Source organism: Chelonia mydas, chromosome 11 (genome assembly GCF_015237465.2).
Source record: "Chelonia mydas isolate rCheMyd1 chromosome 11, rCheMyd1.pri.v2, whole genome shotgun sequence".
NCBI lineage: Eukaryota > Metazoa > Chordata > Testudines > Cheloniidae > Chelonia > Chelonia mydas.
In genome coordinates this window covers 79,074,331-79,098,254 of record NC_051251.2, presented here as the reverse complement: position 1 = coordinate 79,098,254, position 23,924 = coordinate 79,074,331, and the positions used below count along the sequence as shown (strand labels likewise).

At 55.1% G+C, this 23,924-nt stretch overlaps 1 protein-coding gene and 1 pseudogene across 1 annotated transcript; both read right to left on the bottom strand.

The window, feature by feature from the left end:
* Positions 1 to 6,262: 6,262 nt before the first annotated feature.
* LOC114022627 (antigen-presenting glycoprotein CD1d) lies at positions 6,263 to 14,297 on the bottom strand. Its single transcript, XM_037912727.2, has 6 exons — positions 14,120 to 14,297; positions 13,364 to 13,642; positions 11,678 to 11,959; positions 11,047 to 11,343; positions 10,011 to 10,110; positions 6,263 to 9,930 (listed from the first exon to the last, which is right to left on the bottom strand). Exons 1-6 carry the CDS (start codon positions 14,166 to 14,168, stop codon positions 9,891 to 9,893), a joined length of 1,047 nt encoding a protein of 348 aa, XP_037768655.2. The 5' UTR covers positions 14,169 to 14,297; the 3' UTR covers positions 6,263 to 9,890.
* A 7,713-nt stretch (positions 14,298 to 22,010) lies between these two features.
* On the bottom strand, positions 22,011 to 22,186 carry LOC119567433 (annotated as a pseudogene).
* Between the last annotated feature and the right edge of the window lie 1,738 nt (positions 22,187 to 23,924).

The following is a 23,924-nucleotide window of genomic DNA, read 5'->3' as shown; positions in this document are numbered from 1 at the left end:
GAGGATCCTAACGGGAGCAGAAAAGAATCCACTGATCGTCCCTCATGTGGGAACAAATGATACGGCTAGATTCTCGCTGGAACATATCCAGGGAGACTGTGCCAGGCTGGGGAAGACGCTTAAGGAAATGGAGGCTCAGGTGATCTGTAGTGGAATTCTGCCTGTTCCTAGAGAAGGGCATCAAAGGTGTGACAAGATTATGACTATCAACAGATGGCTCAGGCAGTGGTGCTAGAAGGGGGCTTTGGGATGTATGGCCACTGGGAGGCATTCCTGGACAGAGGACAGTTCTCTAGGGATGGACTTCATCTGAGTAGGGAAGGAAATAGACTTCTAGGATGGAGGCTGGCACAACTGATTAAGAGAGCTTTAAACTAGGAATCTGGGGGAGATGGTTGGTTGGGGGATGTCCAGGTAATGTCCACGCCGTATTTTAGCCTTGAGAGGGAAGAAAACAAAGTAAGGAAGGATACAGCCGCGGGTAGGAGAAAGGCTATAAGGAGGAAGGGCAGTGTGGATACCAGTCTAATAGGTGATACTGGCTGTAGAATGACCGTGCCTCATTGGGTACAGAATGTGAGGGAGGCCAAACAGCAAAAATGAAGATGTTTGTACACCAATGCGAGGAGCCTAGGTAACAAAATGGAGGAACTAGAGCTACTGGTGCAGGAAGTGAAACCAGATATTCTAGGAATAACAGAAACAGGGTGGAACAGTCGTCATGACTGGACTACAGATGTTCAAGGGTATGTGCTGTTTAGGAAAGACAGAAATAAAGGTAAAGGTGGTGGAGTAGCATTGTCTATCAATGAGGAGGTAGAATGTAAAGCAATACGAAGCGATGGAATGGATAAGACAGAGTCCGTCTGGGCAAAAATCACATTGGGGAAGAAAACTACTCGAGCCTCCCCTGGGATAGTGCTTGGGGTGTGCTAGAGACCACCGGGATCTAATTTGGATACGGATCGAGCCCTCTTTAATGTTTTTAATGAAGTAAATACTAATGAGAACTGCGTGATCATGGGAGACTTTAACTTCCCAGATACAGACTGGAGGACAAGTGCTAGTAATAATAATCGGGCTCAGATGTTCCTGGATGCGATTGCTGATGGATTCCTTCATAGAGTAAAGAAGGACTTGTGGCACCTTAGAGACTAATAAATTTATTTGAGCATAAGCTTTCGTGAACTACAGCTCACTTCACTGGATGCATTCAGTGGAAAATACAGGGGGCATACACACTGTAGCGAGAGTGATCACTTAAGGTGAGCTATTACCAGCAGGAGAGCGGGGGCGGGGGGGGGGGCGGAACCTTTTGTAGTGATGATCAAGGTGGGCCATTTCCAGCAGTTGACAGGAACGTCTGAGGAACAGTGCGGGGGGGGTGGTGGTGAGGGGAATAAACATGGGGGAATAGTTTTACTTTGTGTAATGACCCATCCACTCACAGTCTCTATTTAAGCCTAAGTTAATTGTATCCAGTTTGCAAATTAATTCCAATTCAGCAGTCTCTCGTTGGAGTCTGTTTTTGAAGTTTTGTTGTTGAAGAATTGCCGCTTTTAGGTCTGTAATCGAGTGACCAGAGAGATGGAAGTGTTCTCCGACTGGTTTTTGAATGTTATAATTCTTGACGTCTGATTTGTGTCCATTTATTCTTTTACGTAGCGACTGTCCAGTTTGGCCAATGTACATGGCAGAGAGGCATTGCTGGCACATGATGGCGTATATCACATTGGTGGATGTGCAGGTGAACGAGCCTCTGATAGTGTGGCTGATGTGATTAGGTCCTGTGATGGTGTCCCCTGAATAGATATGTGGACACAGTTGGCAACGGGCTTTGTTGCAAGGATAGGTTCCTGGGTGAGTGGTTCTGTTCTGTGGTGTGTGGTTGCTGGTGAGTATTTGCTTCAGGTTGGGGGGCTGTCTGTATCAAACTGGATACAATTAATTTAGGCTTGAATAGAGATGGGGAGTGGACCTCATAGAAGAAATGGTTGTAGGAGTCCCCCTGGGGGGGACTGAGGGGGTCTGGTTCCCCTCCCCGGGGGAAGCTGGAACCCACGATTTGTGTTATAACCGATGACCCAGATCACACAGCTCCCTGGCACAGGGCTTCCAGGGCAGGGATTCAATGTAGCTCTGGGCCTGGTGGGGAGACGGGGCCTACCCAGAGGGCACAGGCAAGTTCAGTAGGGGATCCTGGCTCCCAGAACTAACCACTACTTCATAAACTTGCTTTATTTTCTCAGACAGTGTCTTTGGATCAAAGTGTCTGGGAACTTCCATTTGAGATAATAGGGTCTGTGCCTAGCACAGGGGTTGGCAACCTTTGGCACGTGGCCCATCAGTGTAACCCTGCTGGTGGGCTGCAAGACACTTTGTTTATGTGGACCGTCCGCAGGCACGGCCCCCCGCAGATCCCAGTGGCCGCAGTTCACTGCTCCCAGCCAATGGGAGCTGCTGGAAGTGATGCGGGCTGCAGGGACATGCTGGCCGCTGCTCCTCACAGCTCCTGATGGGCCATGTGCCGAAGGCTGCTGACCCCTGGCCTCGCATTCTCTATTAATAAAACAGTGGACTTTCTATGGGCTTGTATTGTCCAGGAGGGTGCAACACACATTTCTGGGGCCAAGTCTGGGACTGGGAATTTGCTCGTGTCTCTCTCTAATAGAATTCAGTAGTGGCTGGCGAAGAGCACACATATAGTATATCTGGGGTGATTTCCATGCTGGAGGCTCTGTGAGAACAGACCAGGAGTGGTTGCTCTCATCCCAGGTTGGAGAATTGAAGTGATGTGGATGTCCATCAGTCCAGATAGTACCCGGGTAATGTCCCAGGGTGGCTGAAGAACTGTTGCAGCCAGAATCCATGTTAGAAGTGGGGCTAACTCTGGTAAGGTTATTAGCATGCATGTAGGTTCTTTTGTTGTTTTCAATGTTTTCTTTGTAATGCTTTTTAACTTAAGAATAAAGAAGGCTTGCTTAGGAAATGTTATCATAGAATCATAGGAGATGAGGGTTGGAAGGGACCTCAGGAAGTCATCTAGTCCAACCGCCTGCTCAAAGCAGGACCAATCCCCAACTAAATCATCCCAGCCAGGGCTTCATCAAGCCCGGCCTTAAAAACCTCTAAGGAAGGAGATTCCACCACCTCCCTAGGGAACCCATTCCAGCGCTTCACCACCCTCCTAGTGAAAAAGTGTTTCCTAATGTAAGCAGAGTCTGAATGAGCTCTCCCCTGACATCTGGTGGTGAGCTGTGGAAAAGGACTTCAGGGGCTGATCTCATTTGCATGGGCACACCCACCCTGCCTAGGTGCTCAGCATGACAGGATGTGCTGGCCTAAATGGTCACTTTTGGCTGGTGTGGGATCCCCAGTCTTTTTGTTATTGGGGCAGGGGTAATAAATGGTCATCATACTGGTTGTATGAATGAAGGACAACAGAACTGTACTTGGCATTGTCCAACTGAGGGACTCACCCTCAACTGAACAGCACTCACTAGGTATGGGATGTGGGTTCCAAAGCCCTGTGTAATAACACAGCTAATAAATAGAACGGAAAGTTTTGTTATATGTTGTAGAGTAGGGCTGCTGCTATTTAGGTCTAGGTACTAGAACTGGTTTGGGACAGTATCTATGATGCACTTCCCCCTGTGTATGATTCCTCACTAGCAGCTGAAATCATTAGGAGCTGTGATATGTGGGGGTCCTGAAGACATCTTGGTGCAGTACTAGTGGGGGCTAGTGGAGTGGCAAGGCTGGTAGGGAGGTGTGGCAATTTGGTACCAGTGCAGGCAGTAAGTGTCCCTGGGGCAGAGTGCGTAGGGTGTCTCCTTATTCCCTTGCCCCTTCTGTCCGGGTTGGGAAGTGAACTCTGCGGATGCACCTCTGAACTCTGGGTATGCACCATCAAGGGCAGCAGCGGGGAGTGAAGTGCAGGGAAAGGACAGGTACGTTAACGGTACTTTTGTGTTGCTGGACTTGTTTGCTCATGATTTCTGTTTATGCCTCCTGTTTGTGGTGTTTCCCTAACATAATTGTCTCCTTCCTTCATTAAAAGGTTTTCTGCTACACTGAGACTCTGTGCTTGCAAGAAGGGAAGTATTGCCTCTTAGAGGTACCCACGCGGGTGGTGTGTAATTGTCCCAGATCACTGGGCGGGGCTCGAGCCGTTTTTGCATTGTGTTGTTGAAAAGGAACCCCTAGATACTGAATCCAGCCCTTGTTGCTGCCAACTCTGATGGGCAGAAGGGTTACATTAATATCCAGCCTAGACCTCCCCCACTGCAACTTGAGAACATTGCTTCTTGTTCTGTCATCTGCCACCACTGAGAACAGCCGAGCTCCATTTATTTATCTGCTGTCTTATCCCTCTTTAATGAATCCTCTTTGGAAGTGACATTACTGTACTCTGGCATGAGTTCTATCGGTACAAGGTTTGTGTGCACACATCCTTATTTTGGATCACCTACACCACTTCTGGCAGTCATAGAATCATAGAATCATAGAATATCAGGGTTGGAAGGGACCTCAGGAGGTCATCTAGTCCAACCCCCTGCGCAAAGCAGGACCAATCCCCAACAATCCCAACCAATCCCCAACCACTCCTCCCACATCTATCCCCCAGTGTGTTGCTTCACACCCAGTTCAGCCTGTGTTTGCCTCTGTGCCTTCCACTGCTCTGGAGTCATCTTGACCAGATGGCACATCTCCAGTGTGTGCCCTTTTATGAGTCCTAAGCCAGGTCTACAGCGTTTTGTCAACAAAAGTTATGATGACATACAGCTACAGCTTTAATTAAACTGCCGTTACATGTCCACACTGTGCTCCTTGTGTCGGCAGAGCGCATCCACACTAGCAGCTCTTGCATCGACACAGAGAGCAGTGCCCTGTGGGTACCAATCCCACTGTGCAGCTGGCCGCAGGGTGCTTTGGGAAGGGCTTGCAATGCCTCATGGGGCAGGTACAGTGTCACATGATGAGGTTTCTCAGTCCCATCCTTCCAGGGGCATCCTACTCAATTGCCGGCTGCTTTTCAACTGAAGTGTGTGTGACCTTTTATGTCCTCCTGTTACTGGGCAGATTATTTAGGTCACATGACAGCATCTTTCCCACCTTCACTGAAAAGGGCACCAACTGGCCCAACAAGAAGGGGTACCACAACGGTGGACAAACCACAACATAAGCAAACAAAATGGTGATTTGAAAAATTCTCTCTACAATGGCAGCACCAGGGCTTCTCCTTGGGTAAAAGGGTGGTCAGCTGGGCTGAGGGTTGGAGAAACCCAGGGCCCCCGGGCTAGGCACACTGTTATCTGGACTGTAAGTGACCCATACGCAGTCTGGGGGGGGAAACAGGCTCGGGAAAGGCCTCTCAAAGTGCAAAGGGCTCCCAGTGGCATTTGTGCCAAGGACACGAACAGAGACGGGCAGCAACAACCAATGAGATAACCTGCAGAGTTGAACCCCAGGCTGCCTACACCAGCAGGGGCACCTTCCCTGCTGGGAGCCAGGGAAGCCTCAGTACTGCAGGAGGGGACTAGAGGAGACTGACAAGGACGTCGAGGCCATGGCTGGCCATGAGCGCCCAATGCAGAGTGTGGTGAACAGGGCACGCACGATGTGGGCTGTATGCACAGGAAGAAGGGGAGCAGGAGCACATCAGTGGGGTCACCACTGCATATGGCTCTGGTGAGACTGGCACTGGCTCCCAGGTCCAGTTCTGGGCTCTGCCTTGCCCAAAGGACATGGAGACACTGGAGAGGCTCAGAGAAGAGCTACAAAGATGAGTCAAGGCTCAAAAACCTGCCTCTTTGGGAAAGCCATATGGAGCTACATATAGTTAGCCTAGCCAGAGACGGTGGAGAGGGGCTTGATGTGTCTCCAAGTACCCAGTGTGACGGGATGCCCCCAGGGTGCAGCCTGGGACTGTGGGACCGCTGTGCCCCCTGAACCCTCTCCAGCCTGGACTGTCTCTCACAATGCCCTGCTAGTGACCAGCAGCAACCCCGCCAGGCGCTGTTATCACTCAGCACAACCACACGTGGTGCCCCCCACACCCAGCTGGATTGCATGAATGCTCCCAGAGCCACTCCTGAATCACACCGGGAGGCACCAGCCAGATCCCCCCAGCTCCCAGCCCTGTACCTCAGGACTATGCCGTGTATATTATTAATTGGTTCACCACTTCATCAATGGAAAGTGGATATACAGCAGCCTTCAATAACAGCAATTTACCTTTCACTTCAGGCAAACTCGCTGGTAAAGTTAAACAGGTCAACAAGTTTATTGACTATAAAATATAGATTTTAAGTGGTATTAAGTGATAGGCAAAAAGTCAGAGTTAGTTACCAAAAGAAATAAACACCTAAGCACACAGTCTGAACTCTCAACCCTCATAGATGGGGCAACAACTAGATGAAGCCGTTTTTCTCACCCCACTGGATATTGCAGTCCATAGGATACAGACTGAAATCTGAGCCAGTCTTTGGAGTCTCAAGTCTTCAGTGTCCTTGTTGCTTGCAGTGTAGGTGGGTGAAGGAGAAAGGCCCCTTCTGGACACAGTCTCTATTTTATACCCTCAGTCTCACGTGCTTGGGGAGCACAAGTCCAGGCATGTCTGGGAGCAATAGTGAGTCTCCAAGGTCAGGCTGAGCAATTCCCCTGGTGTGGCCTCAGGCAGGTGAGTCATTGCATTGTTGCTCCCTTGCTGGACAACGGCTGTGGATGGTTGTTTCACACCCTGCTTGGGCGTTGGTCACTTTCCTTGCTGTTGCCTCTGGGGGAGCTAATATCTGGCTGATTCCCCAATTTACAGCATGTTTCAGTGAAAACCGTACAATTCTTGTCATTTCATACGCATTGAGGATATACATATCTAGACAGAACTGTGACTTCTGGCAGATCATAACCTTTCTCCTGATACCTTACAGTCCCAGCAAAGCTCAGGGGCAACCCCTCCTGTGTTAACCCTTTCCCTGCCCAAGCTGAGCCCCACATACCCTCCCACTGACTCTGCTGCCTTCGGGGAAGCTTTGGGAGCCTCTGATCCAAGGTGCAAGGAATGAGGCATCTGGGGCTCCGGGATCCTCACAGCCAGGGCTGATTACACTCCAAGTGGTGACTGTGGGGACCCCAGTAGGCCCTGGTGGGAGGGTCCAGCCGTGTCATGCAGATGGCAATACATAATTAAGAGTTGTTTCCATTCATTGAGCAGGTTTTATTACAGGATCTCCACTCTCCTCCTACAGCTGAGGATAGAGCCCAGAAGTCCTGGCTCCCAGCAGGGCCATCCCTAGGCATTCGCAGAATATGCAGCTGCGTAGGACACCAGGAAATCTGGGGCCCCAAATTGCCCCGAATTTCGTGTTGTCCTAGGCAGCTGTGTGCTGCGTATGTGGCAGCAGTGGCTCTGGTGGCCAGCCCTATCCCCCGGCCGGCCCCGCCACAGGCTGCGCCCACTGCAAGGGCCATCACTAGGGGGCTGCGGGGCTCAGGACAACTCGCCCTCTGCCCCTGCTCCTCCCCACCCCCACGCCACCCCTTCCCCTAAGTCCCCACCCCTGCTCTGCCCCGCCCATCTCTTCCTGCCTCTGCCCCACCCTCACCCCACCCCGTCCCCCAAGCCTCCTCCCCTGAGTGACGCAGCCCAGGGTGGGGGATTAGCGGTGGGTCTGGCGCTGGCGGCAGGTGTCAGGCCCGCCCCCGCACTCGCCGGTGGTGGTGGGAAGCAGAGCGACCCTGCCCTAGTCTGCTCCACTCCGCCGGCTCCCAGCCACGTCACTCCGCTTCCCGCCATCGGCAAGTGCGGGGGTGGTCCCGATCCCTGCTGCCGGCGCCAGGCCCGCCTGCTAACCCCCCTGGTCACCCTGGGCCCTGCAGGGCCCCCCGAAGCCTGGGGCCCGGGGCAGTTGCCCCAAACCGCACTGTTCACCAGCAGTTTCCACTGTTCTTGCCGCCTCCTGCCTGCTCCCCTGTCCTCTCAGGTGAGTCTCCCTGCCCTGCTTCTTCCCCCACACAGCTCCTGCCCCTGCAGCCCCACAGCCCTCGAGCGCAGAACCCCGCCCCGTGGAGGGGCCGCTCCCACCTGATAGGGAAGCACCGTTGGTAGGGATGGCCCTGGCTCCCAGCCCCCCTGCTCTAACCTCTAGACCCCACTCCCCTCCCTGAGCTGGGACTAGAACCCAGGAGTCCTCACGCCCACCTCCCGGCCCCTTTCTCCATGCTTACGTCTGGTGGTGAGCTGTGGAAAAGGACTTTGGGGGCTGATCTCATTGCATGGGCCCACCCACCCTGCCTAGGTGCTCAGCATGATGGGCTTGCTGGCCTAACGGTCACTTTTGGCTGGTGTGGGATCCCCAGTCTCTTTGTTATTGGGGCAGGGGTAATAAAGGGTTGTTATCCTGGTTGTGTGACTCAAGGACAGCAGAACTGTACTTGTCATTTTTTGACTGAGGGACTCACCCCCACCCAACTCAATGGTACTTGCTAGGCAGGTGACAAGGGTTCAAGGCCTAGTGACTTGAGAGTGGAGCTAGATGTTTGTATTGAGGTGGTGGAAGCAGGAGTTCTTTTGTACAGGCATCGGGTGTCTCTCAGTTATGTAGGAGGTTTAATTTTGATTCAATAAAAAGCTGTTTTATATGTTGCAGAATTACAGCTATTAATATCTAGGGCTAAGTATTAGACCTGCTTTTGGATAGTGTCTCTGATGCAAGAGACTCTCCAGTGTGTGTGAGCTGGCAGGGAGATGTGACCAGGAGGGTGGCTGATGGAGAGGGCCAGAACAGAGCACCTCAGAGACTGGAGCAAGTGAGATGCCTCCTTACCTCCATCCCCAAGGTGGGAGGTGAGCTCTGCGGATGCACTGAGAAAGGACAGCAACTGTGAGTGGGGTGCAGAGAAGGGATGGGCACATTAATGGGACTTTTGGGTTGCGGGACTTAAGAACCCAAGGGGAAGAGGACACTGCCCAACTTGGTGGTGGGTCTTTTGCTCATGGTATATGTTTATAAACCCTGTTTGTGGTGTTTCCCCAAATTAATGTCCCATTATTTCCCTCTTTTTATTAAAAGTTTTTTTTGCTACACTCAGACTCTGTGCTTGCGAGATGGGAATTATTGCCTCTTCGAGGCACCCAGGGGTGCGTGTGTAATTGTTGCAGGTCACTGGGTGGGGGCTTGAGCCGGTTTGGCATTGAAAGGGAACCCGAGATAATGAACACGGGCCTTGTGGCTGCCAGCTCTGATGGGCAGAAGGGTTGCACTGGACCCCTTGTGCTAGGTGCCGCGCAGACACAGAACAAACCAACAGAATCTATCCCCAGAGCCCGTGGTGCCCCACACCCAGCTCTGGAGGGGCCTTGCCCCCAGGAGCGCTCAACCCAGCCAGTGGCTTGGAGCGGCTTCTCTGGCATCCCATGGGCCATTCTGTTGTCAGAGGGCAGCTGGGCCTATGTCCCACGGCCAATCCGCTTGCTTCCCGGGCACCCCAGCTCAGCCCAAATGCCCTGCCAGGATCCCCTCCTGGTTCCCATGGCCCCCACCTTACCCTCTCCTTTTGTGTATGTAGCTGGGCCTGAACCCTGCATCCAGGCCCTGGCTCCTGTAGCCCCTGGAGGGGCCTGCTGAGCAGCACCTCCCTGCAGGGTTTCCTGAATGGCACAGGCTAGTGCTGGCTCCATGTGGATCCTGTATCCCAAGCGTCCAACGTGTCCTAAACGTCCCAGAGGGAGGAGAATCCCATCCCCGAATCAGGGCCCTGAACTCCCAGTGCCCCGATCCAGAAGGGGCCTCAGGGCCCTCAGCTCTGGAGCCAGGTGCGGATTCAGCCCCAAGGTCCGTGGCCCCCAGAGATGGGCCGATCCCCACACTTGGGCCGGTGCCGCCCCCTCAGGCTCTGGACTCCCCTGGTCTGATGTCCCGGTGGCCCCTGGATGGAGAGAGCAGAGGGGATGGGTTATGGGGTGTAACGGCCTCCCCACCCCCACCCCAGAGAGGGAGAGGACTCACCTGCGTATTCTCCACCACAGCACCACGGCCACGGTGGCTACGGCCAGAGCCCCCAGCGTGATGCCCACGGCCAGGCCGGGGCCCCAGGGCCTGCTGTGCCCTGTAACACACAGGGGGTGATGTGCTGGAAATGGGCATCCTGTTCCCTTACCCTCCCCTGCAGTCCCCCGTGCTGCCCCCACTCGACCCACTGCCCTCAGCCTCCCGACAGCCCCCCCGCTCCCCCAGCCCCGACCCACTGCCCTCAGCCTCCCCACCCTGACCCTGTTCCCTCAGCCACCCCGTCAGTCCCCCCTGTTGCCCGCACCCGACCCACTTCCCTCAGCCTCCCCCTCAGTCCCCACTGCTGCCCCCACGCAACCCACTGCCCTCAGCCTCCCCACCCTGACCCTGTTCCCTCAGCCACCCCGTCAGTCCCCCCTGTTGCCCGCACCCGACCCACTTCCCTCAGCCTCCCCCTCAGTCCCCACTGCTGCCCCCACGCAACCCACTGCCCTCAGCCCTGCCCTACCTCAGCCCTGTTCCTTCTGCCATCCCCACCACCCCACCTGCCCTGCTCCCCCTGAAACAGCCCCACTGCCCTCAGATGCCCCTACCCTGACCCTGTTCCCTCATTGTCCTCCATCGTCCCACCCTCACTGCTCCCCCCACATTCCCAGCCCCTCAGCCTTCCCGCATGCCAGTCCTAGTCCCCTCTGTCCGATCGCCTCTGGACTCCTGCCTCTCTCCCCAACCCCCCCAGCCCTCCCTACCTCTGCCCCATTGTCTCCCCTCTGCCACACTCCATACAGCTCTCCCCACCCCATCCCATTACTTCTCCCCTCAGCCCCCACCCTGCCCCTCCTGTGCAAGTCCTGTCCCATTCCCCTCAGCTCCTCCTCCTTGCTCCCCCGATCCATCCCCACACACCCCACACACCTCTTCTGCCTCCCTTCACCCCAGTCTCACTGCCTGGACCCCACCCTGCTTGAGATGTGCAGGAAAAGCCCCCAGAGACCACGACTGCACCCCCCATCCCCCGGGGACGTGCCCCTACCCCAGGGGATCAGCAGGCTCTGGCCCCCCAGGCTGCTGTGCTCCACCCGGCAGGCGTAGCTGTGCCCGTCGCCCGGCCCCACGGCCAGGGAGCTGCGCAGCTGATAGGTCAGGTCCGCGTTGGGCAGGATCCCGCTGGAGTTCAGGCGCCAGCCCGGCCCCACCTCCTCCCCGTCCTGCAGCCAGGCCACGCGGATGGGCCGGGGGTAGAAACCGGTGACCCGGCAAACCAGCAGTAACGGCGCGGGGATCCCGGCTGGGGGAGGCGCTCGGGCAAACACCACGGCGACCGGCCGCTCTGAGACAGGGGGAGAGAGACAGGGCAGGGGAGAGGGACGATTCAGCCTGAGCCTCAGGGACTCACTCGCCAAGCCCAGCTCCATCCCCCGGGGTCCGGCGTTGGCCCCGCTCTCCTGGCCAGACCCCAGTTCTGCAGTTAGCATTGCTGACGGAATCCCCCTTCACGTCCTGTCTTAAAGTGCTGTGCAGTGTGGCTATGAAATCGCGACTGCGATAGCTGCTATACCCCAGCTATAGCTGCACTGGTACACGACACCTGTTTAAACAGCCCCCCGCACCCCACCCCAGAGGTAGCTGCATCTCAGTGAGCAGGGAGTGGTGTCCAGCCTCACCTTGTCTCGCCAGAGACTCTTTCCCGTACTGGACAAAGCTCTGGAGTTCACTGACACACGTTGTTCTCAGGAGGAACTGAGCCGTGGCAGACGTGCTCTTATCCTGGTTAAGAAAGTCCAGTTTCTTGAGGGCCAGCTTATCCCCGCGCTGAGCGACCCAGGTGCCCGAGTCCATGTTGAAGCTGATGAAATCCTCGCCGTTCACCGCAGAGTCACAGAATTGCCGTGAGGTGCCGTTGAGGTGGAGCTCGCAACCGATGGAGACCTGAATAACAAAGGGGTCTGGCACAGAAAGGGCAGGGGTAATGAGGACGGGTCATTAGGAGGTCACCGGGGGGACAGGGGCAGGGGGCAGAAATAGAAAGATGGGAGAATAAAGACATCATGTCAGGAGCAATGAGGATGTTAGGCCAAAAGATGGGGGCAGGGTTGTGGGGCGGCCCTGGATGGAGTTAAGGGCACGTTGCAGTTTCTGTTTAAAACTGATGTTTTCAAAGTGCTCTGAGGTTCACACACATAGTCAGATTGGCTTGAAAGTCACTGCTCTCCATCAGGGCCTTAGAGTTTGTGGTGCAAATTTGGGCTCCCTTGCTCATGGGTTTTGTGAGATACAGACCCCCTGCCCAAATCACCAGACTTTTAAATGTTAATTTTTTAAAAAGTGATTTATGATGCTCTAGAGTAAATTATGGCCCTGAGCCTCAATAAACTTACATCCCTGGGCTCCCGGATCTCAGCTCTGCACCGGTAGCAAGGACAAGTCTGGTTCCCAGCATTACAAAAGTCCCTGGGCCTTGCTTCTGCTCTGGTGCGTACGCCGGGCGGTGACACGCACCTGTGCCCACAGACAGTTCACACCTCTGCCAGCAATTGTCTCCTCAGCAGCGCCTCGGGGCGTGACACACCGAGAGTCTCACACTCCATCAGCCGGAGAGGCAGAAACCTCTGAGCCCCAGGAGCATCTGTCTGAGCCCCGTCACCGAGAGGTTCCAGCGGCTGAGAGCTGTGATCACAGGGCCGGCTGTCGCTCTGTCGTGAAACCACATGCCCAGGCAGGTTGCCATGAAACTAGCTCTACCGCAGCAAGGTGCAAGGGAGACTTTGTGGTGCAAATTTGGGGGCAGGTGGGTAAGGGGTTCCTGAGAGAAAGTCTCCCCCGAGGACCTTCTTTTAGTGCTCCAGCACCAGACACCCAGCGCAGACACTGGGCTGAGCAGCTGAGAAGAGGCGTTCTGGGTCTGTCCCGTGCCCTGGGGCAGCGCTGGCTGTGAGGGTGCGGGGCGGGATTTGCTTAGCTCTGCATTTCCTGCCCTTCCAAGTCCTGTGTTGAAGGTGTCAGTTCTCAGTGCTCAGGCTGGCCAGGTTCCGGTAGCATGAACAAGGGCCTTTGGTTGGGCAAGTGGCTGTGAAAAACCGTTTGCCACTGCTCAGGGGACAGGACACGGGGCTTTTCCCCTCCAGGGTGCACAGGCTGCAATCTGGCCGCAGAGCTGGGGGACTGGCTCAGCGGGCTGGAGAATGGAAAATGGGGCTATTCCCTTCTAGGGCACCCTGGCTCCATTCAGCCTAAGGGCCAGGAACTGGCTGTCTTGATCCCCATCCACCCTGTCAGGACACACTCAGTTACTACAGTGAGTGTGTCAGTTCTCAGCTCCCTGCTGGTTGTGGGGACCGCTCCATACTCACAGTGCTCTCCTTCATCCTTAACAATTTTGTTAATAAGAAGGATGAAGTTGGACAGGTAGCGATGGAGCATTGTCTCCAGGTCCTGCCACTGCCTCGGGGTCAGGCCCTGGTGGGCCCAGGGCTGCAGGAAGCGGATCCTGCAGGTGCTGCAATCCATGGAGTGGGTCTCCAGGTCTCCGAGCAGGGCCATCCCCTCCATGTTGCTAGAACTGGCGTTGTGGAAGACGGTGGTTTTGAGCAGCCGGAGGGTGAGAGACCCTGGGGGGACAGGAGGGGAGGCTGCGGGAGGGAGGGGAGAGGAAACAAGTGGAGGACAAAGTGGGTGAGGAGAGAGCTTAAGGCGTCTCAGTCTTGTTAATGCTCCCCAGGTCCAGGGTTTTCCTGCTGAACCCTAACCTGCCTCCCCCCTCCTCTTGCACCCCAGCAAGGGTCACTAGTGCTGGATGAGTTCCTGGAGGACAGGTCCATCAATAGCTATTAGCCAGGATGGGCAGGGATGGTGTCCCTAGCCCCTGTTTGCCAGAAGCTGGGAATGGGCGACAGGAAATGGATCACTGCATGATTCCTGTCTGGTCATTCCCTCTGGGGCCCCTGGCCCGGGCCCCTGGCGGAAGACAGGATACTGGGCTAGATGGACCTTTGGTCTGACCCAGTCTGGCCGTTCTTATGTGGTGCTGCCCCACCCTGGCCCTGGCATCATATCACACGCAACCTCCCCCAGCAGCAAAAAGGGCAGGGAGGGGGGTCCCCACTTACCGGCCAGGGCCCCCCATGCCCACGGGAGGAGCAGCAGAGGGAGCAGCATCCTGGCAGGGGAAGGGGATCCAGGCTCTGGCCGGTGTCAGTGCGGTGGGACGAGGGGCCCAGGGTCGCCCACAGGCTGTCGGTTCCTCCCCAGGCCACAAGCCTCGTCACCAACTTCTCTCTTTGTGTGTCTCTGCTCGGCTCTGTGCCCGCAGCTGCCAGCCCCGAGCCAATCAGGGCAGAGGGAGTCGGGGAGCGGAGGCCGCGCGGGAGGGGGAGCCCCGGCGGCAAGGTCAGAACTAGGGCCGGATCCGCGCCTAGGCAAACTAGGCCGGTATGGAGGGCTCGCCTTGGTGGCCAGCGTCCTGCTCCTCACCCTGCCCAGGGGCAGCCCACAGCTGCACCCTCTGCCCTGGCACTGCAGCCAAACCTGGCCTAGCGTGGAGGGGAGGTTTGGGGGCCTGGAGAGGGAGTCCGCCCCCACTCATGCTGCAGTGACAGGCCTGCCCTGTGGGGCTGGGCCTGGCTGCCCCAAGGGAGGGGGGAGATCAGGGTGAAGAGTCAGAGTGGAAGGGAGGGCAGAGCCCCCCGCCATCTGCCCTCCCTCCCAGTGGCCCCTCCCTCTCCCTGCCGACCCCTCCCTCTCCCCATATTCATCCTCAGCAGCCAGGCTCATCTCTAAACCCCTTTGATGGGGTGAGGGCAGGTCTGGGGGTTGAGCCTGTCGCCCACAGAGTCCTATTTCCCCCAGCGCAGAATGAGCACACAATTGCTGCCCCCCAGCAGGGGGCGCTGTCCCACAGGGTGACCCCCCCCGAACTGCGTGACGGCGGGAAGGAGGCCAGGGCAGTCGTAGCCCCAGACAGACCCCCCACGTCCTGCCGAAGGAAGCCAGGCGCCATCACGGTACCCGCCCTGGAGCAGGGGCAGCGGGGCCCTGCGCTGCGAGACAGCAGGAGCTACGGGGGGGCAGCCGCCCGGCCCCCTGGACGCGCAGTGAGGGGCGGTCCGGGGGCGGTTGTGCCGTGGGTGCTCTGCAGTGCCGATTCCGGGGCTTGTCGGCGTTTGCAGCCGGGAGCTTTGTTGTTTTGTGCCTTTTAGGGTCGACATTTGAGCCCCGAGGCAGCACACGAGTGACCGTCCTTGACACACCAGCGCGTCCAGTCCCTGGGCTGGTACGAGTGGCAGTGTCACGGCCCAGGCCGGTTTATCGCTGCAAGGCCACGTGTTCGCACCAAGGCTGTGCAGATCGTGGTTTCTCTCCATTTCCTTCTGTGGTTTCAGGTTTGCTCTGACAGTTAACACACCAGCCAAACAAGGAAATACCATTAACCCCTGTTCCAGAGAGAAGGAAATGGGGAGGTGACGTGACCTGCCCGAGGTAACACAGTGAAACTGCAGCAGAGCTGGAGACAGAACCCAGGTGTCCTGACTCCTGTGTGGGGTGGTAGCTGCCACGCTGTCCTGGCCTCGCCCTGCTGTGGAGACTCTGACGGCCTTTCATTGCATGCCCCTGCCGTACAAATGCCACCCTTCTGCCGGGGGGAGTCGGCAGCAACCAGGGCCGGGTTCAGCATCGAGGGGTTCCTCATAACAATTCAGCACAGAACCTGCTTGAGTCCCCACCCGTAATTTGGGAAAATTAACCACCACCCCCGGCGCCTCTGAGAGCCAATGCTTCCCCCTCACTGAGTCGTGTATAGCAAAGAAAACTTTTAATAGAAAGAGGAAAGGAGCCCGGCACTATCGTGGTAAAACACCATCACCACTAGTCATCAGCATATGACCGTGAGCCAAACGCCCACCCCCCGAGTACGTTGGGCAGTGTCCTTTGCCTCAGCTCCTCACCTTGCATTGGGAAAGTCCAACAAACAAAGGCTCATTTCCCCCTCCCCCCTCCCGCCCCTCTCATGGTTGCTGTCCTTGGCCAGCAAAGACCCAGCGTTCAGAGCTGCATTCACGGGGCAGGAGTTCACGTCCCACCCCGGTTACAATGAGGGACGCCTCAGCTGCTATTGCGGCCATGACTGCAAGTGGCTCCCAGGTGCCACCGTTCACTCTGTGCACCGCTGTGCGGCTGTGTCTCCGCCCCGTTGGCCACGGGCCTTCGTCGGCTCTGCCGCCACCTGTTTCTACTGCCACCTCGGCGATGCCACATCCTGAGCTCCCCCGGCTCAGCCCAGCTCTGGGGGGCTCCAGCGGTTAGCGGCTGGGCCTCACCTCGGGCAGGCAGAGCAGTTGTTTTCAGCTGTCTCAGAGCCGGTCTCAGGCCTAGCACTCAGGCCTGGTGACCCGGGATTTGAGCTCCGGCAGGCAGTTAACAGAAGTCTCATCCGCGCTGTCTTTCAGCGCTAGACAGCAGAAGGGTCAAATGGTGTGTGGCCCTTACACAGAAACACCCCCCGCCCCGGGAGAGACACCTCTCCCGCCCGTTCCCCCTCCCCTGGGATCTGGCACCCCTGCTGCCTGCAGAGCAATGCTGTGCCAGGGACAGACATGCCAGCGCTCCCCAATTCATCGCCAGAGATGCGATTTCTAAGTCAAACGAAGCCTTACTTCTGTTCCGGGGCTAGAACTCTCAGATGTCACCGATATATTTTTTCAGCTGAGTTCTCTCCCCAGGACATTGCTGTGGGGCTGAGGAGAGGCTCCCGCTGTCAGCCCCCGGCAGGCTGATCTCCTGCCAGCCTGGGAAGTGGGAGAGAGGGGACCCCAGGGCAGGCCCCAGGCCTGGGGAGGGTGAAGAACCCAGAGGAGCGGAGTTGAGGGCGGGAGGGCTAAACTATGGCCTGGGGACCGCAGGGGGGCTGTGTTACCAGCACACAATTCTCTGTTAGTCGCACACTCCTTTAGGGGCACCCACCTTTACCCTGGCCCTAAGGCTCAAGGCGTAACCCTCTTAATGTAGGCACCCACCCTTTCCCCATGCCAAGGGTTCAGGCAGAGCCTGACACTGCGGGTTTGGGGGTCTCTTTCCAGTGACAGAGCCTTACACAGTAATATCGTACTTACCCTCTCGTCAGGAACAGTTATTACCCAAAAAAGCATACATTAACCCTAAAATGCTCACTACTCCCAGTCCCAAAAAGGCAGATAACTTTTCCCTGCTGGACAGTCAGGATCAGGTCACTTGGAGAGGCTCGGTGTTGAGGTCTGGCAGCTCTGACCTTGGAGCTGTGTCCTGGAGTTGGTTCCCAAGAACTTCCTTTTGGATCCCACTTTAGATAGTGAAACTTGAGCCTTGCTTAGCCCTACTGTAACCAATCATTGTACTAAAATGTTACAAACCAATCCTAACATAGTGTAACAAAATTCTCTAACCAATCCTACCACCTTAATTAATTCACCACCTTAATTAATTCACACCTCGCAAAATGAGCTATGTCACAGACAAAAACAATCAAAGACCCAGACAGAGACCAGAGAGAAAACAATAGAGAAGTGGGGATCACAAAGACAAAACCATAAAGAAATGGGGATTTTACACCCACAACTATTTATAAGTGATTGCCTGCCAGACAGAATGCGTCAAACTAAGTTTTCTTTAACCGCCTTAAGATCTGTTCCTTTATCTGGTGATGGTGGGTGCCATTAGGACAGGAGCCTTCCTAACAGCCCGATATTACCCTGTTTTAATGTAGTTTAGATGGGATGTGAGGATGTAATAGCTCATGGCTGCTGCTCTCCTAATCTGGCTGCAGACAAAGTCCTCAGGCTTCATAGAATCATAGCACATCAGAGTTGGAAGAGACCTCAGGAGCTCATCTAGTCCAGCCCCCTGCTCAAAGCAGGACCAAGCCCCAACTAAATCATCCCAGCCAGGGCTTGGTCCAGCCTGACCTTAAAAACCTCAAAGGAAGGAGATTTCACCACCTCCCGAGGTAACGCATTCCAGTGTTTCACCACCCTCCAAGTGAAAAAGTTTTTCCTAATATCCAACCTAAACCTTCCCCACTGCAACTTGAGACCATTACTCCTCGTTCTGTCATCTGCTACCATTGAGAACAGTCTAGAGCCATCCTCTTTGGCACCCCCTTTCAGGTGGTTGAAAGCAGCTATCAAATCCCCCCTCATTCTTCTCTTCCGCAGACTAAACAATCCCAGTTCCCTCAGCCTCTCCTCATAAGTCACGTGGCTAGAGGAAAAGCCCTAATCCTTACAGCCGAAGTGAGGAAGGTGAGGGCTGATGGGGTGGCAGGGGCTGTATTGAGGGTGTGAGTAGATGGTGAGAGTGCTGGGAGGGTGAACTGAGGGTGGTGGTGTGTGCGGGGGGGTGGGGGCGGAGGGTACCCACGTACATAACAGAAACGCAGGTGTCATGCACTCGGCCTTTTGACCTGCAAGTTATTACATGCTTTTTATGCATTGAGGCAAAAAGGGAAGCACTGTAGAGGGTACAATAAATAAGCCTCAGAATTCAGGGGTGGGATTGCTGTTGCGTTTCTCATGTGAGTTTGGTCTCCATATTTTTAATAGGGGAAGTGTACTTGTTTCATAACTAGAGAGAAATTGGCTGATTTACAGACACCACCCACTGTGCCTGCAACTTCGTGACGTTCCAGGAGTGCGGGGGGCTAGAGAGGAGACCGGGAGGGGAGGCCAGGAGGGCCACAACTGTAGCTCTGAGTCGGAATGGTCTGACTCAGATTTATGGGAAGCCAGGAGCTGGGATTAGCCCCACACTTCCTGGCTGTGGGCAGAGAGATGGGCCGGAAGCTCCTTGGTCACTAGAGAACTTGATTCATGCTGGAGGGGGAAGCTAAAGTAAATTGTGGTGAATCAAAATTCTAGTGAAACCCTCCAGTGCGATTTTGTCACGGCCCCACTGGGGAGTCATTTCCTGGTGCCGCAGTGCTGTCCCGGAGCCATTCACCTTTCTTATTCCTCAGGCGGACGAGCAATCCCAGGACCATGAAGACCAACCACAGCACAGAGCCCCGACCCCAGCCAGCATCTTGTCCCTGGCAGAGTCGGCCTGTGCCTCTGTGACTAGAAGAGCACGGGTGGTTTGGGCTGGGCTTAGCCTCTCCTTCCCTTTGTAACGTCCCTGCTCTCTGCCCCCAGGGATGGGGACAGGTCTGAGACATGCCCCTGTCTCCCGAGGGCTCCACAGAGCTAGGGGTACCCCAAGGCCTCAGGGAATGTGCCGGGTTCAGAGTCTCTTACCCTAGTAAGAGGGGGCGCTGCAGGCTGATGTGCTCCACCTGCCAGGTGTAGACACCTCCGGGCTGGGAGCTCATCTCCATCATCACCAGGATCTGGAAGGGCCAGTCTCCGGCTGTGCCTTCCCATTCTTGGACTGCTTGATTTTGGTCCCTGAGGAGTAAAACCCCATCATGGACCAACCAGCATCTTGGGGTGGGGCTGGGATCCCGATTTCAGGGGGGAAACTTTCACCTGGGGCTGAACTGAGAAGGAAGGGGAGAGAGAGCTGGGAGAGATGGAGTGGGATTCGGAGAACAGGTTCCAGCTCCCCAGTAACAGCCTTCCTTGGAAGGGGATGCCCAGTGTGGGAGTCTCTGCTCTGCAGCGCTTAGCTCTGGGGGCCCCCTCTCTCTTTTCTTTATCTCTCTGTCTCCTGAGTTAATGCAAGTCACTGAGAACCCAGCACAGTGTAGGACTCTGAATCATCAGAGATTGGCCATGGACCCACTGGCTCAATATATGATCTTTCTCAGATGCTTGCCTGGTGTGTCTTGCTCACATGCTCAGGGTCAAACTGATCGATTGCCATTTTTGGGGCTCGGGAAGGGATTTTACTGTAGGGACCTTGGGTCACTTGCTCGAATCCTCTGGGTGTATCTCCCAAATCAATTCCCTGCCATTGCAGGGGCCGCAGGATCCGGTTCACCTCAGTCCCTCCTACTCTCTGCCTGCGGCAGACAAGAGAATAGTGTACAGATGGTCCCATCCAGATGATTGGGCTCTTTGCGGGGGTCACTCACTGGGTGGGGGGTAGTGGCCTGGGACGTGCAGGGGGTCAGATCAGATTATCTGGCAGTTTCTTGTGGCCTGAAACTCTACCACTCTGACTCAAATCTTTCTCCTCCTCTGCTCCTAGTCTGGAGAAATCATTGACAGAGACTGTTCCTTACACTGAAACAACGATATTTTCCCAAGGGGAAAGGGTCAGAAATGTCTCTTTCAGGGGTACACAGATGAACAGCTGATCCAAACCACATACTTTTGGAAAGTGCACCAAGAAGAGCAGTGTGAACACCAACAGACCAACAAATAAGAAGAGAGACACTTAAGTGATCTACAACTGACTGTAACACAAAACTAAAAGCAACAAGCCCCCGATTCTAAGATCCCAGATAAAAACAAACACTAATAACCAGCCTGAAACAAAGACAAAACATGGGAACATCACAATCCCGATACTGACCCCACAATTGTTTTCACTTTTCACTTTCTTTGAACCGAAAGATTTTCTCAGCTGGGAGAGGCCCCGCTCCTGGAAGCGCTGCAATAGCAGGCTGACTTGTGTAATGCGCAGAGCAAGCCCCTACTCCACCACCAACACACAGCTCTCCAATGGAGAACAGATCAGACATCACACTGGTAAGAACACATGTAACTTAAAAGATAACGTTTATGTTTCACAGTCCAAGAGACACAGACAAGGTTTTCATCTCAAGGCCAAGAGACCAAACATCAAGACACTTGGTCACAGCCTTTGACAGACCAAGAGACTACTTACACTTGGTCTTAGCTCCGAGGAGCTGAGAACTGCAACCCGACGCAGCCCTCCCGCTCCCGCCGCTTTCTACACCAGCAGGAGCAGCTCGCAGACGGACACCAGGCAGCATTAACAAGACTTTGAGAACTATGGAACTAAGTGGCAATCACTGCCCCAAAATCACTCCCCTACAACCCGTCAAAGCAAGAACTCTCCGCACCGGCTTCTGCTCGCAGACAGAGAATTCCTTCCGCCTGCTTCGTTTAATTCATGTGGCCGGCTTCCCTGGCTCCTGGGAATGCGAATGTGCATAACCCGCCCACTGACATGTAACGCCATCTGTCAGCGTCAGCACTTACAGCAACAGGTCAAAGAGACTGGGCCAGCGCTAGGCCGGAGCCCGGTGCCCCTTTGGGCCCTGGCACAGCTATCTGAACCAGTCCAGCAGCGTGTGGCAGACACTCACAGCTTCGCTCACCACGAGTCCAGCGCCTTGTCTAGCCACTACCCAGATGCCTGCCCTGCGCTGACCCCCAGCTTTTGCACTCAGCTCAGGAAAACAGGAATAGAGAGCTGTGCTGTGCATGGACATCATGCTGAGGGCAGTTTTCTGGTGGCGGGGTGGGTGCAGGTCAGCGTGATGGAATTTCTGGTCTGTAAAAGTGGGGGGCCCACCAGTGCCCGAACAGTGACCCTCCTACCCCATGCCAGCCCGCTCCACCCCATTCCATGAGTCCCCTGACGCCCCATGCCTTCCCCCAGGCCCTGCCCCATTCCTTCCCCATGAGGCTCCAGCCTTACGACGCCCATTTCCCCTGCCTTCGCAATTCCCCTTCTCCCCAAGCGCTCAGCCTCGCGCCACAACTACCCCCTAGTCCCGCCCCTAAACCCCCCCTTTCCCCGAAGCTTCGCCCCGCTGCCACCACATTCTCTCCCATGGGGACACAGATGAAACCCTGATCCAAACCACACACGTTTGGAAAGTGCATGAAGGGGATCCGTGCGAGCACAGACAGAGAATAAAATAAGAAGAGAGCCACTTCAGTGATCTATAAACAATAGTAAATGTAAGAAAAGCAGTCCCCCAACGCGAGAGACCCAATTACAAACAAAATATAAATAACCAACCCAAAATAAATGAGTAATATATGAGCATTACAAAGCAGACACTAACATAAGAAATATTTTTCACTTTCTTTTAACCAGAAGATTCTCCCGGATGGAAAGTACATCACTCCTGGAAACACTGCAATACCAGGTTGATGCATGGGATGGATGGAGTAAACCCCTAATCCAGCTCCCTGTTTCAAGAATCCATTTAATATACAGTTCTCAAATAGAGAACATATCAAATATTAAACTGATAAGAACAGATTTAAAATTTTTATTAAAGCTAATTTTAAAAAATTATACAGAACACAGGTTAAGAAAAGCGTGTCTGTACATCTGAGTATCGTGCTTAGATTATCCACAATTACGAAGTTTGTTTTAAACGTAATAAGGTACACATAATACATAATCAGCAACAATCCAAATTAAGGTGGATAAATTTAACAGTACACTTTAGGTACTAACATCGAAGTATTTGGGTACATCACTCATGAAAAGTTATACAGAGACTTGGCTGTGGGAAGCAAATATATCAATGAGTGAAGACTGTCCCTCAGTATTACAGAATATAGGTAGGTTGTCCATTTAGAAAATACAACCCACTAGGGAAGTATTTCAGTTAATTACTAACTGCATTTTCCATTGGCACTCCAGCTCATCTCTCCTGGTATTGCTTATATCCAGTGATGTGTTCTAGGTAGATGATCCTCACCCACCGAATAGCATCCAACACCATGAGTTACCACATCAACCAAACATAACATTAAGCAATTCTCTGGACACTCACTCTTCTGCCAGGGCTCGCTGGTGATGACGATTCCCGGTCGCAGTTGGCTGTGTGTGCCATATACTCCACCTATGGCACCAGGATTCCTAGTCCTTGGCGTGCCTCGCACCACGTCCAATCGCGGCCTATATGCTTCCCCAGCCCTCGCGAAGCATCGCGGGCCTAAACGAAGCACAGTCTCCCCCCTCTCCGACTCCCACCATGCTCCGCTGGCACCAATATCCGCATATTTGGCCAAGTGGCCCTGCCCTCCTGCAGCCCACCCACGCATGGCTCCTCCCCTTGCCAGCCCCAGCTGCGAGCCAAACAGCAGCCCCAGGAGCCCCCAGATCCTGCCTGCGTTTTCCCCAGGGCAGGCGGCCGTAGCTGGCAAGGGTGCAGGAAACTTTCTAGAAGTGGGGGGCCAAGACCCAACTGCTGATAGTGGGGGTCACAATTTAAAGGTTTGTCCCCCCCAGGCAGCCCCCACTTAGCCTCAGTTTCCGCTCCCTGCAGTTCCCAGCTGTTCTCCTACCGTGCCCTCAGGGGCACCCCTCACCAGCTCCAGCAGCTGCCACTGAGGGACCCAGCAGGGCCAGCAAGCTCTGGCAGAAATGGGGAGCACATGACCCCACATGACCCTCCACATTGCCTCTGAATGGCACCCCTGTGCAGGGGTGTTAAAAAGAGGGGCCATGCCCCCCCCCCGGGTCCGCTGGGTCGTGTCCCCACTTGCCAGTTGAGCAGGGTTTGGTCTGGTCCCTCCTTGGCTGGGGACCTGAATGGAAACCAGTGAGCTGAAAGGGGCTTAGTAGGGGGTGCTCTCCCCTTGCAGTCCTTGCACCAGCGCAGCCCTAGGGGGGCCTGTGCTGCAGGGCGTGGGGTATGGGCGCTCTCCCCTCGCAATTGGCGCTGGTCCAATGCACCCCCACAATGCTGGGGGGCACCTTGTAGCTGCCTTTCCCTGACACCGGGAAGTCCGAGTGCGATTCGCACAGCAGGGGGTCTGCACTGTTGGGGGAAGTGCTGAGGGACCCCATGCCATGGGGGTCAGAGGGTCCATTATCCCCCTGAGACTCCAGGGGGGCTCAGTCTCCATGAGTCAGGCACAGCTTGGCCTTTTCACCGCTCGCACCATCCATCTCCCTACGGGGCTTCTAAGCCCCCAGTCTCAGCCCCTCCCATCTCTGCTGCATTCACCCGCCACCCACCATGGGGCAGGGCAGGGCTAGGCCAGGCCATTGTCCCACTGGCACAGC

Bases quoted from the DNA above. Each gene is read 5' to 3' on its own strand.
- LOC114022627 (XM_037912727.2), bottom strand. From the start codon at position 14,168: ATGCTGCTCCCTCTGCTGCTCCTCCCGTGGGCATGGGGGGCCCTGGCC. The intron at 13,643-14,119 runs GTAAGTGGGGAC...TCCCTCCCGCAG, and splicing joins GGCATGGGGGGCCCTGGCCG to CCTCCCCTCCTGTCCCCCCA. The intron at 9,931-10,010 runs GTGAGTCCTCTC...CTCTCCATCCAG, and splicing joins CTGTGGTGGAGAATACGCAG to GGGCCACCGGGACATCAGAC.